Source organism: Pteronotus mesoamericanus, unplaced genomic scaffold, assembly GCF_021234165.1.
Source record: "Pteronotus mesoamericanus isolate MK-2021 breed Mesoamerican mustached bat unplaced genomic scaffold, CSHL_Meso_final contig_657, whole genome shotgun sequence".
NCBI classification, from domain to species: Eukaryota; Metazoa; Chordata; class Mammalia; order Chiroptera; family Mormoopidae; genus Pteronotus; species Pteronotus mesoamericanus.
In genome coordinates, this window is record NW_026555229.1 from 14,681,900 (window position 1) to 14,694,371 (window position 12,472).

The following is a 12,472-nucleotide window of genomic DNA, read 5'->3' on the forward strand; positions in this document are numbered from 1 at the left end:
GGCTGCCTGCTGAGCCTTTTCTGCTTGACTTGCAGATGAGCGTTTTGTCACCGTGTCCTCACATGGCCTTTGCTCTGTACACACCTCTGGTGTCTCTTCTTCAAGGACACCAATCATACTGGATGAGGACCCACCCTATGCCCTCATTTAGCCTTAATGTCCTCTTTAAAAGCCCTATGTCCAAATACAGTCACATTCTAAACTATTGAGGGTTAGGACTTCTACATACAAATTCGGGGTCCCCATCCCAACAGTCCCAACAGTCCAGGTCCCATGGGCACGTCCCCAAGCGAGCCTGTGACTCACACAGTGCCCTGCGAGCTCACCACTGAGTGTCCTTCACCACCCCCGCCAGCTCCCGCCCCCCGACGCGTACCTCACTTTCCCCTCTTTGCTGTACATGTTGCAGCTATTGGGTTGGCCGAAGAGTCTGTTTAGTTTTTTTCCATAAAATAAAAGACACATTTTTCATTTTCACCAATATCTATTTATTTGGATATTTTGAGTGTGATGGCTACCTCCCACTATTGGCTTCTAGTGGGTAGAGGCCAGGGCTGCTGCTAAACATCTTCCAGGGCATAAGACAGCCGCACAGCAGAGAATCATTGGGCCACAATGTCGGTAGTACCAAGAAGCTTCGCAAACCACTTTTGACACATTCGATCAGTCACAGCACCTTCTCCGTACGCTGCACAGTTTCTTTTTTGCGTGTATTTCAGTTGGGTTTTTACCTTTCTTGAAATAATTAAGCATAATATGCCAAAAATGTTGCCTATCTTCTTCCCTATTCAATATTAAAATGGCTACACAAAAATTCACCAGTTTTGATAAGCTTTTTTTTTAATGCAAGCTGATATGACAGCTGCCACAATACATTCTAACAACTTTGTTTCAATGAAGGTAAAGACAACTAAGCACTACTACAGCCATCATATGGAAAAAACTAAATGAACTTTTTGGCCAACCCAATAGTTTCCTAGTGGTCTTCGGAGGGGAAGGGAACTGGGCTGAGGTGGGGCAATATGGCCCACCAGACTCGTGCCTGTGGGCTGGCGTGCTAGGCTGTTAATGGACATCTCTCTGACAGGCCCTTGTGACTCACAGCCTTGCCAGAATGGAGGCACGTGTGTTCCAGAAGGACTGGACAGGTACCACTGCCTCTGCCCGCCGGCCTTCAGAGAGGAGGCGAACTGTGGTACGTGTGCACGCACTTCTAAGATGGACTGTTGGGGACTACCAGGGACCGTTGGGGACCGCTGGGGAGCGGCGGTGTTTAGCCTCCCCTGACTCTCCTCTCACCCCTCAGGCTGCTAGGTGGACACTAGCCCTTGAGGTTTAGAGCCACCTACGTACCACGTCCACCACTGCTGGGACGTCTCCTGTGATACAGCCCCTGAGCGCTCTGTGAGCAAATAACTCAGCTGGTGGAGCTCCAGGGAGGACAGTGGCTCCTGGCTTACTAACTTTAGAATGACCACTGCCTGACCTCTGAGTGTCGCTGAGCTCAGCTGCAGGCTGGAGCCGGCCCAGCTCAGGGTCCTGGTTCTGGGCAAAGCCTCTTGTCCCCTTTTCTAGAAAGTGGGGCCTCAACTCTTTTTGGTTTTACCGGAATGAAATGAAGACTGTAACGGGCTTTACCCCATAGGTTTGTTGGGAGCCTGCAAACAGACTATGTACAGGGCGGGGCAAAAGTTGGTTTACAGTTGTGAGGACACAAAACACAAAGTTTATTTTGGTATTGTTATTTATTATTGTATTATTTTCCATATGAACAACTGTAAACCTACTTTTGCTCCACCCTGTATGTTAAGTGCTTAGCACTATGCCCAATACATAAAGTAGGGGCTTGTTTAATAACTTTTTAAAAAAATGTAGTGCTGGGTCAGTTGGAGACGCGTGTGGAAGAAACCAGTCTTGACCCTCTACCTCACAAGCCCCACAAAAAGCAGCTCCAGATGGATCAGAGATCTATATGTAAAAGGCAGAGCCGTGAATCTTCTGTTTCCCCATAGGAGCGTGTCTTCATGACTTCTCAAACCGGACACGAGAAGCTCCAACCATAATGGGGGGGAAGTTATAAAATAGATCGTGATTTTAAATAGGGGTTGGGCGGAGCTCCTTGGCTAGAGCCAGGAGGAAGGGCTCTGGGATGTGCACTCAGTCTCTGCACGCCCCTTCCTCCTTGGAGAGAGGTTTCTCCCACCCAGTGGGGTGGTGGGTCCTCTTGGGTAGAACGGCGACCGGCCTGCTCCCGGTGGCCATGGCGTGACGGCCACTGTGATTCTGCAGCCCCGACGCTGAGCCTGGAATGCAGAATCGATGTCCTCTTCCTGCTGGACAGCTCGGCGGGCACCACGCTGGAGGGCTTCCTGAGGGCCAGGGCCTTTGTGAAGCGGTTTGTGCAGGCGTCACTCAATGAGGACTCGCGGGCCCGCGTGGGTGTGGCCCACTACAGCCAGGAGCTGGTGGTGGCAGTGCCCGTGGGTGAGTACCAGGACGTGCCTGACCTGGTCCGGAGCCTCGATGCCATCCCCTTCAGTGGAGGCGCCACCCTGACGGGCAGGGCCCTGCGGCAGGTGGCGGAGCGCGGCTTTGGGAGCGTCCGCAGGACAGGCCAGGACCGTCCTCGCCGAGTGGTGGTCCTGCTCACGGAGTCACGCTCCAAGGACGAGGTGGCCGGCCCGGCGCATTACGCGAGGGCCGGAGAGCTGCTTCTGCTGGGCGTGGGCAGCGAGGCTGTGCGGGCAGAGCTGGAAGAGATCACAGGCAGCCCAGAGCACATCCTGGTCTATGACGACCCACAGGACCTGTTCGACCAAATCCCAGAGCTGCAGGGGAAGCTGTGCAGCCAGCTGCGGCCAGGTAAGATCCAGTGGCCTGTGTCCCCTGCGGAGCAACCTCAGCCTGACCCGGGGCCCATTGTCAGCGGCAGGTCCTTCCTTTTTTTACTGCCATTTAACCAAGGCCTATGCATAGGGGCTGGAACCACTTTTATGTATTAGCCGCATGAGTAACTTCTTAGTTTGCTGGTCGATAAAATGGGGCCAATGATAGCACCTCCCGGAGAGCTTTTGTGAGGATTCAGTTAAGACAAGCAATGCACACAGAATGGGCACTCAACAAATAGTAGGTGTTGCGATTTATCATTATTGTTAGTATTCATTTATTGTTGTTAACGAGGAGCTCAGAACCCACTGAGTGTGCTTTAGAAGAGCGGCCTTCCAGCTTCTTTGATGGGAGCTCCCAGTATATTCCCACTGTGCGCGCGCACACACGTGCACACGCACGCACATGCACATGCATACACAACTGAAACAAGCATTTTGTGGAACGATGCTCATCCTGTCTACCTGAAATGTGTTCTCCTATTTCTTACTGACTTGCACGACTGACCCATTAAATTGATTCTGTGACCCGCCACAGGGAGGTGCTCTGGAGAGCACTGCCCGCTGGGAGCAGACGTTCCCATGGGTGGGCAGGGCTTGGCCCGTGGCGCCAGGGGCAGTAGCTGAAACACATCCTCGGTGGGGCCCCCTGATTTCTCCCTCAGCGGTGGTAGGCGGGCAGCTGCATACGGACTTCAGCTCCTCAGCCCCAGGTATCACCTGGTGAGACCTCCCTTCTTGCCCCTCTGCTCTAGTCTCCCCATGGCAGCCAGAGTGGGTTTTTTAAAAATGGTGTTAGATTTACAGAAAACTTGTGACAGCGGGAGAGTCCTCATATGCTCCACGCCCCATGTCCTTCCTGTAAGACGTTAACAAGGTGCGCTTGTCACAATTAAGGAACCAATGGTGATACATTATTATTCGTTATTCAGATTTCCTTAGTTTTAACCTAAGGTTCTTTTTCTGTCCCAAGGATTCCCTCCAGGACACCACATCACATTTAGTCACTGTCTTCTTAAACTCCTCTTGGCTGTGACAGTGTCTTAGGCCTTCCTTGAGCTAGAGTGGTTTTTAAAAGCCTATAAATCAGGTGCTCTTCCCCCATACTTAAACTTTTCCAGGGGTTCTGCTCCGCACTGGGAATCAAACCCAAACTCCTTCTGGTTTCCGAGAACTCCCTGTGTTCTGGCCCCTGCGGTCTCTCCGCAGCTCCTGCAGGCAGCAGGACGCACCTTAGAACCCCCACCCCAAGCTCAGACCTACTCCTGCAGACTAACTCCAGCTCCTCAGAGAAGTCCTGACCACTTCTCCCAATTGGCTCATGTCGCTCCAGCTGGTCCCTCTTGGACTACCCTGCTTTTTCCCTCATGGCTGCTCCCGTAGCTTGTAATTCTACATTGGATTCATGCCTGTCTCCCCATAGGCTGTCAGCCCACCGATGGTAGGCATCGACCCATTCTGTCCACTTGGTGTAATCAGTACCCTGTATACAGTGTATGGCACATGGTGGGTGCTCAGTAATGGGATGGGTGAGGGTATGAGTGAAGGTGCTGTCACAAAGGATCCCCAGAGCTCAATGGCTTACATGTGATAGACACTTCTTTCTCGTGTAACCATTCAGAGGTGAGTGGCCTGGGCCAGCAGGGTGGCTTGGCTACCTTGTGGTTCTTCCTCTAGGTCCCAGGTCACTTCCTCAGCAGGAAGGGAGTGAGTGGGGAAGTGGAAGGCAAGCAGCTTCCTTTTGAGGCTATAACTTGGAAATTTCACAGTTACTCCCCATCATATCCTATCAAATAGAACTAGGACACACAGCCACACTTAGCTGCCAGGCAAACTGAGTGTGGTCCAGCCAGGCACTCCTACATCCTGCCAACGTTCTAGCAGACGGTGGAGGGTAGCCACTGCAGCGGACAGACAGCACACTGCTGTCTCCACCCTGCTGGCCTGGTTTAGAGGAGGGGCTCCGCCGGGCAGAGCCTGACCCTGAGACCGCTCTGCTTCCGCAGGCTGCCAGGCGCAGTCGCTGGACCTGGTCTTTGTGTTGGACGCCTCAGCCTCCGTGGGGCCTGAGCATTTCGCCCAGATGCAGGGCTTCGTGAGAAGCTGCACCCTCCAATTTGACGTGAACCCCGACGTGACCCAGGTCGGCCTGGTGGTGTACGGCAGCCGGGTCCAGACAGTTTTCAGGCTGGACACCCACATCACCCGTCCTGCGGTGCTACGGGCCATGAGCCAGGCCCCCTACCTGGGTGGTGCGGGCTCAGCAGGTACAGCCTTACTGCACATCTACGACAAGGTGATGACTGTCCAGAAGGGTGCTCGGCCTGGAGTCCCCAAGGCTGTGGTGGTGCTCACGGGCGGGCAGGGGGCGGAAGATGCAGCCGTCCCTGCCCAGAAGCTGAGGAACAACGGCGTGTCTGTCCTGGTGGTGGGCGTGGGGCCTGTGCTGAGGGACACGCTGCGGAGGCTCGCAGGTCCCCGGGACTCCCTGATCCACGTGGCAGCCTACACAGACCTGAGGTTTCACCAGGACACACTCATCGAGTGGCTCTGTAGAGGTGAGCAGGGGAGTCCACACCCATCAGGGCTGACTCCCAGGGGGCACACCTCTGCCTGAACCTTCACACACATCTTTACAAGGATCACAGCTCTTCGCGGCTCCTGGGCGCTTTCCATGTGCCAGGTTCTGTACCGAACCCCAGGCTCACGTGCCGTCCTGCGCCAGGCGCAGCCATCCTGCTGACATTCAGGCTCCAGGAAATTTAACACAGCTGCCCCTCCGCAAACCTGAGAGTGTACACTCTCCATTTAAATAGAAGATGTTGCTAAGATAACAACACATTCCCGCAAGGCTGACACTGACCTTGGTAGTGAATGCCAGAGCGAGGAGCAAGCACAGCCAGGCCAGCCAGACTCCAAGCCCCCCTTTTGCCGGGGACATCCTTCCCACCTTTTTAAAGTATGTGGCTGTCCTGTGTAAGTGGTGCTATGAGCCTAGGACACCCGAGAGAGTCTTTCCATGTGCACGTAGGGAGGCTGGGTGGAAGTTGGGTCTTTGACCTAGCCTGGTAGTATGGAGCACCATCCACATGCTAGCCTGTGGCTTAAGGGCCCACAGAAGGGCCCACTAAGGTGTGTAAGACCCTACCCTAGGGGCCTCAGAGCTGAACTGAGCTTCCTTAGAGGAGGGGTTCGTTGGGGCTGACCCAGCCTGGGCCCGCTGGGCACTTTCTTTCTTGTAGAAGCCAAGCAGCCCGTCAACCTCTGCAAACCCAGCCCTTGCATGAATGAGGGCACCTGCGTCCTGCGGAATGGGAGTTACCTCTGCACGTGCCGAGATGGTTGGGAGGGCCCCCACTGTGAGAACCGTGAGTAGGGTCCTTGTTCTGCATCTGTGAGCTACGGGTGGCATTCGGGGACCGGCCAAGCCCTGGGGACTCAGCTAAAGGCAAGTTCCAGGGTGTTGGCTCCATGTAAGGGATCATAGCATCATTTGTTCATTCACACAAGAAATGCGTAGCAGGGGCCTCCTACATCCCAGGCATCGTTCTGGGTGCAGGGAACCTAGCAGTAAACGAGACAGTAAGAATCTCTGTGCTCCTGGAGCTTCCTTGCATGTGGGGGAGACATGTCTGTAAGTAGAACATGTAGTAGATTAGATGGTGCTGAGCATATGCGGGCCAAGTAATGGTGACTGGGAGGAAGGCCTCCAAGGGCGGCCTCCGTTAGGACCACCGTGCACCTGGAGTGACCGGGAGACAGAGGATGTGGGCCCGGATGCAGGTAGGTGGGTAGATGTGGTGGAAGCTGGTGGGAGTTCTGAGTGTTTCCGTTTGCTCAGTGAAGCAGAAGGAATCAGCTGAGAGTGAGGATGGGGAGGCGGTGCAGGAGGTTGGAGGGAAGAGCCACCTAGGGGAAGCGGACCAGACTATGGTCACAGAGCAGGACTGTGGGCAGCATCCCGGGCCCCCGGGGGGCCCCTGTTTGTGAATTTAAAATTAGAACCCCGCAACCAGAAGACGATTCCTGATGGAGGCTTGGGTTGTCAGCCGTTGGAGGGTTGGCTTCCTGGAGGCCAGGCTGTGCGTCTGAAGGGCTGTCAGATTGGGCCGTGACCCGGCCCCGTTCTCTCGGGTTGTGGAGTAAGAACAAGACATGCAGGTGCCCACATGGCTGCAGGATGGGTGAGAGGACTCACGCACGCCTCATGTCCTCAAAGTTCGCTTCTTTCCCAGGAGCCTTGAGAGGAGACGCCCTTAAGGCCCGAGGCTCCCGCCCACGGCCTGAAGGCAGGCAGCCGCTGGCCCCCTCCCAGCACCTCCGGAGAAGGCCTGGCCCCGCTGGACTCTGAAAGGACGCAGGGCCTCAGCGGAGCACATGCCTCCTGCTTGCTTGGTCCCAAACCCTTCTGCCCACTTCCATCACCCACGGAGAAGAGATGTCCCCGCTATAGACTGTGCTGCTTAGGGGCATGGTAGCAGCTGGTTTCACCCATTAATGATGGTGTTGAAAACTCCTGACATGTAAGTAAATGTTTACTTTCCGTACCCAGCTGTGCCCTGTTGAGCTTGTCTCCTTTCCCCTGAGGAGAAACAAAGGAACCTGGAGGCTTTGGAGGGCCTGTGGGAAGCTCGCCTGGCCCACACAACAGATGCTCAAAAGGATGCTTTTGGGACACTGATGGTCAAAAGGAGGCAGTGACAAGAGGGTCGTTCGGACCACTGAAGCAATGGCGTGTCAAGGTGGAGAAAGTTGGACCTTTTCACACATTGTTCCCTAAAGATGTCCTAGATGCACTTGTTTTTTGGTTTGAAAAGGAACGAGTGGCATTCGTGATTTTGCTGACTGGATCTGTGCGTGAGAGACTAGGAAAAGCCCCAGACGGGAATGTGACCGGTTAACCAGCTTGTTGGACTGTGGGGGAGGGGCTGAGGGTGCGAACAGCCCTGGTTCTCAGGGGCCAGGTGCAGCTGGCCTGGGTACCAGGTCACATTCTCTTGGAGGGCAGGGGGGTTCCTTTCACGTTTACCTAGGAGGGGTTAATTGTGGGGTGTTTACGGAGCGCTTTTCTTACTCTCCTTAGTGGGGCAAAGAGCAATCGAGTTCTTGAAACTCAGCAAATAGAGGAGAGAGACACTTACCAGGGTTTTGCTTCTTTAAACAGACCTTAGGCTGTCTAGGGTCTTGTTTTGCTTTTGTACGTGTCATTTTTAAAAGATTTCAAGAAATGATGCTGGTTATTTATTGAACGGGAGTAGCCGTATCGGCATGGCAAAGAGGCGTTAGCTGGAACGTGTTCTGGCAAACCAGGCCCTTCCTCACCCCTGTCGGACTGAAGCGTCAATTCCTCCCATGGGTTGTGTTTTGAGTTCAGCTCTCAGTAGACACTGTTGCAGAGCTCTGAGCTTAATCACGACACTTTATCACAGCCTTTCTCTTTAGTATACATAATGCCCCGCATTATATGCATGTGTTCAAGGCTAGCACTGAGCCTTCAGAATGTCAAGATTTCTGGTGCTAGGAAAGCACTGCAAAGAGACTATCACCATGGTGGTGTCAGATGTTAGAAATAAAAAGTCCAGTGTGCTAGGACTGCCAGGACAATCTTTTGTGTTCGAGGGATATTTTTATTGCAGTTACTAAGCTGAGCTTGGCAGGAGGTGACATCAGAGCAAGGCCACGTGTCCACCCAGCAGGTGCCGATAGGTGTAGCCAGAGAATGGACATGAGTCCATTGTCTTTAAAATTCACGTCAGCTAAATCATTTCATAGCGAAGGTTCTTTGTCTGGGTCAAGGCTATTTGGATGTCCCATTTGAATTGCTTAGGCTTTTAAAAAGCACACGTAGCTGTGGGTTACATGTTAAAGGCTTTGCTGTTTCAAGTTTTCAGTCCCAGCTCTTGAAAAACTTTTTTTTTCCTTTTACCTTTTTCAAGTGGAGGCACCACTGAATAGTTGAATCCTTCCAATGTCCCAATAGCAGCACAGGGAATTCAAGCCTTTTTCTTTCTTTTAAAAGAAATCGGCTTTTAATTATACAAGAAATATAAAAATATGTTCTTGTGAAAATTACAACATTGCCAATAAGCCATAAATCTTTTATTTTCTCTGAATGATCCTCATTCCAGCCAACTTGCTGAGCACATTTATATGAATAGTTAATTCTCTTATCTTAGAAGAATGTCATTTACATAATGAATTTTGTCTCTTCCTTTTGGAGTTTTAGACACTTTCTCATCACTGTGTGTTATCTAGGACCTGCAGAATGTTTTAAAAAGTAGTGGCAATGGCACATATCTAGACGTCAAGGGACGTTTTCACCATTAGGTATGACGTTCTGGGGATTACTTTCTAAGGGTAGGAATGCCTCTATTCCTGGACTTCAAAGATTGTTGATTAGGAGTGCTGAGATTTGTGGTATGTTTCCTTCGAGATGATGTTTTTTCACTTTTAATCTGTTCCTATGATAAGTTACCTATCAACGTATTTTCAGTGGTTGAAGCACCTTAATTCCTTGGATAAACACTATCTGGTCATGGTACGTGATTCCTTAAATGTGGCGTAAATGTGCTTATTTAAAAAATGCAATACCAAAATCTGGCTCATTGAGAACCCTGATACAGTTAAGAGACAACCTGAGGCGACAGTAAAGGCAAAACTGACAGGGGAGCCTGAAGTATCCATACTGACAAGATTCTTTACATTACAAGAAAATGCTGTGAACATAGCAGTCCGAGGAACATTTACTTTCCGTTTTATAAGGTTAGCATACTTCTGATACCAAAAGTCCAACACACAGGGCAAAAGAAAAACCAGATCTTGTTTTAGGGCATAATGAAAAAGTCTTACCTAAAAGTATTGGCAAATTTTGTCATTTAAAAATAAGCACATTGATGCTAGGAATTTTAATTACTACCCAGGCAACTTTCTAAGTACTGGTGTCTTTCCCCCACAAATTATTTAGGAATGCGTTTAACTTCTAGGAGTATTGATTTTCAGTCGCTTATATGACCAGTTTCTACAGATGTTTCTGGTGTATTCGGCACATTGTTTATTATACTATGAAAATTCCATGCTACTTGATTTAAGGAGGCTTAACATCTCTGGCTAAGATCCCACATTGTAGTTCTACCAGTTTTTACTGCACATATTTTGAAGTCCAGTGTGTAAATAGCCAAGATGTTTCCCCCTTGAGGTAGAAGCCCATCAAGCCCTGCCCCAGTCATTCCATGAACTACAGGACAATCCCAAAATACAATTAACATTTTATTCCTTTAAAAAACAAAATTTAACTCACCACTTAGTAAAAGGACACCAAGTGTTTATGACAAAGGAAATAAATGCCCTGGGATGAGAATGACAAAAATGAAAAAGCCTTTAGTTCTCAGGAACCAATGTTAGAAAACTCGGATTCACAGCCCCCAGAGCGAGGCAGAGATGACAGACGAAATGTTCCAACCGGTGTTAAAAAAAAAAAAAAAATGCCATCGAAGACAAGACGGGGGCAGCACTGCCCCTTTTACAAGAACAGGGAGGCCACCCCAAACAAAATTCACCACTTATTTTTTCTTGGAAGGGGCCTAGCCATTGAGCACAACTTAAAAAACAGGGACTATGAGAGCAGTACATTAAATAACTCTTCTCTTAAGAATGGCCTGGCCCCAGGACTGAGTCTGTAAACACAAGGTAATTTTTTTTTTTCTATGGTAATGTGAAAACTCAGTTAAATCTCAAAAGACACTTCTCTGTTCTAAATTACAGGATTTGAAACATTTTTTTTAAGCTCATACAGTGTCACTTTAAAAAGTCCTTAATTTAGCGGGGACAGTGCTGCAGCTTGGTCCCAAATATTTTCTCTTCTGTTACCATGTCTCACGAAGCACGTCATAGACGATATCAATGCAGAGATCCCGACTTTTTTTGTTTTCCTATTCCCTTCGCCGTGAGGAGGGCCAGAGCCACTCTCAGCCGAAGCTTTCCACGCGCGGCACCCCCGCCCTGGTTTTCCCTTCTACACAGGCTCACCCTCTTACAGAGTTGCTGCTTTAACGAAGATTTGAACGAAGCAGGATTGTCGCCAAGGTCCATATTGACAGGAGAGTCTTTAGAGAAAGCTTGTTTCCTAGCTTGTTCCTTTCTTCTCCCATTCCTAGGGCACCATTCAAATACCAACACCACCCCCCGCAAAAAGAAGAAAGTTAGTAATTCTATGTGGCAGCCCCCCCCATACATAAAACAGGAAGAGAGCTCACAGTTACATTTCCAACCCCGTGTGTCCGTCACTGTGTGTGGCACAGCAAAGTGTGCTGTGAGTGACTCCCGATGTCATTGGCTCCCATGCATTCAATGCTTAGTCACTGGGGCAGGTGCCTGAAAACACCTCCCGCAAGATAGGGATAAGGAGCTGAGTTTGCCAAAGGCCCAGGCAGCTCTGGGCACGTTCCTTACTGCCTGGATGCATAAAGGATTACTAAGACTTTGGTCTAGCCCTCGGGGAAACCCAGTAATGGCATCTGTTCAACACTGACACCTTCCCGAGCCTTTTGTCGCCGGCTGGCCGGCTTGTCTTCAGGCAACTCACGTCACCTGCCTGAGTCTGTTCACGTTCTCCTGGTGGCAGTCGTTTAGAATCCCTGACTTTCTGACTTGAAAGCTGTTCAGTTCTATTCTGTTCCTGAGCTGGAGCTGCCGCCCGCCCGCCCCCCCGGAATCTATGGCTGATGGGGGGGGGCAGGGTAGTTCAAAGAGTCGCGTGTCCTCGGGCAGATGGGTGCGAGCCAAGGCGGAGCCAGAGGGACAGTGTAGGCCCTGTGCCTCTTCTGCCGAGAGTGGCGCCCAGGGTGGGAAAGTGCCACCTGGGTCATAGGAGGGGCCCCAACTTAGGGATCATTCTGCTGTCCACTGGTGGCCTCGAAGGGGGCCAGGAGCGTCCACTTACCTTGGCTTTCTGGAGGACGGTGCCTTTGCCCGTGACCATGACGGAAAGAGGCCTGTTCTTGAGCGCCGTGGCAGAGTTGACCGGGGTACAGTCCAGGGTGGGGGCGGCAGCTTTGGGCTGTGGCAACAGGGGAAGAGTGAGGCCTGAGCCGGGGGAGGCAGACATGACCCGCCCCCCTCCCCCTCCCCCCTCCCCCCTCCCCCTCCCCCCTCCCCCTCCCCCCTCCCCCCGACTTCTCCCCACTCCAGTCCAGCAGCTCAAGGGGTCGTGGCTCCTGGCACTCACTTGGGGGCTCACATTCTCCAGGTGGGTGGTGTCCACAGTGGTGCCCAGCGTCACAGGCCCGGCCTCGGCCTTCTTCAGGTTGTCCTTCACCTGCACGATGTTGAGCTCAAGGTCCACACGCCTTCTCTCCTCGACCCTGCACTGCTCCTCAATTTCTTTCAGCTTCTGCTCCAGGCTGGCCAGGACTCCCTTATCTGGAAGGGGAATATTTCTTTTTAAGATTTTAATATATTTACTTTTAGAGGGGAAGAGAGGGAGAAACATCAATGTGTAGCTGCCTCTTGTGCGCCCCCCCTACTGGGGACCTGGCCTGAAACCGAGGCATGTGCCCTGACTGGGAATCGAACCGGCAACTCTTTGGTTT

The 12,472-nt window shown here is 51.5% G+C and overlaps 2 protein-coding genes across 10 annotated transcripts in view; one reads left to right on the forward strand and one right to left on the reverse strand.

Moving 5' to 3' along the window:
- VWA2 (von Willebrand factor A domain containing 2) overlaps window positions 1-7,236 on the forward strand; it is a 30,333-nt gene extending 23,097 nt beyond the window's left edge. The window contains exons 9-13 of the mRNA XM_054581227.1: window positions 1,088-1,195; window positions 2,290-2,862; window positions 4,892-5,443; window positions 6,128-6,253; window positions 7,121-7,236. Coding sequence (XP_054437202.1) covers window positions 1,088-1,195; window positions 2,290-2,862; window positions 4,892-5,443; window positions 6,128-6,253; window positions 7,121-7,236 — 1,475 coding nt within the window. The remainder of the gene's footprint in view (window positions 1-1,087; window positions 1,196-2,289; window positions 2,863-4,891; window positions 5,444-6,127; window positions 6,254-7,120) is intronic.
- Window positions 7,237-10,162: 2,926 nt separating this feature from the next.
- AFAP1L2 (actin filament associated protein 1 like 2) overlaps window positions 10,163-12,472 on the reverse strand; it is a 92,000-nt gene continuing 89,690 nt past the window's right edge. For 5 of the 9 annotated variants that reach the window (XM_054581562.1, XM_054581561.1, XM_054581557.1 and 2 more), the window contains 2 exons: window positions 12,109-12,302; window positions 11,643-11,940 (listed from right to left, as the gene is read on the reverse strand). In XM_054581562.1, the coding sequence (XP_054437537.1) occupies window positions 11,746-11,940; window positions 12,109-12,302 (389 nt within the window). In that variant the 3' untranslated portion in view covers window positions 11,643-11,745. Of the gene's footprint in view, window positions 11,035-11,642; window positions 11,941-12,108; window positions 12,303-12,472 lie in introns of those variants that run through there. The other 4 variants (XM_054581564.1, XM_054581563.1, XM_054581560.1 and 1 more) reach the window with 1 other exon arrangement.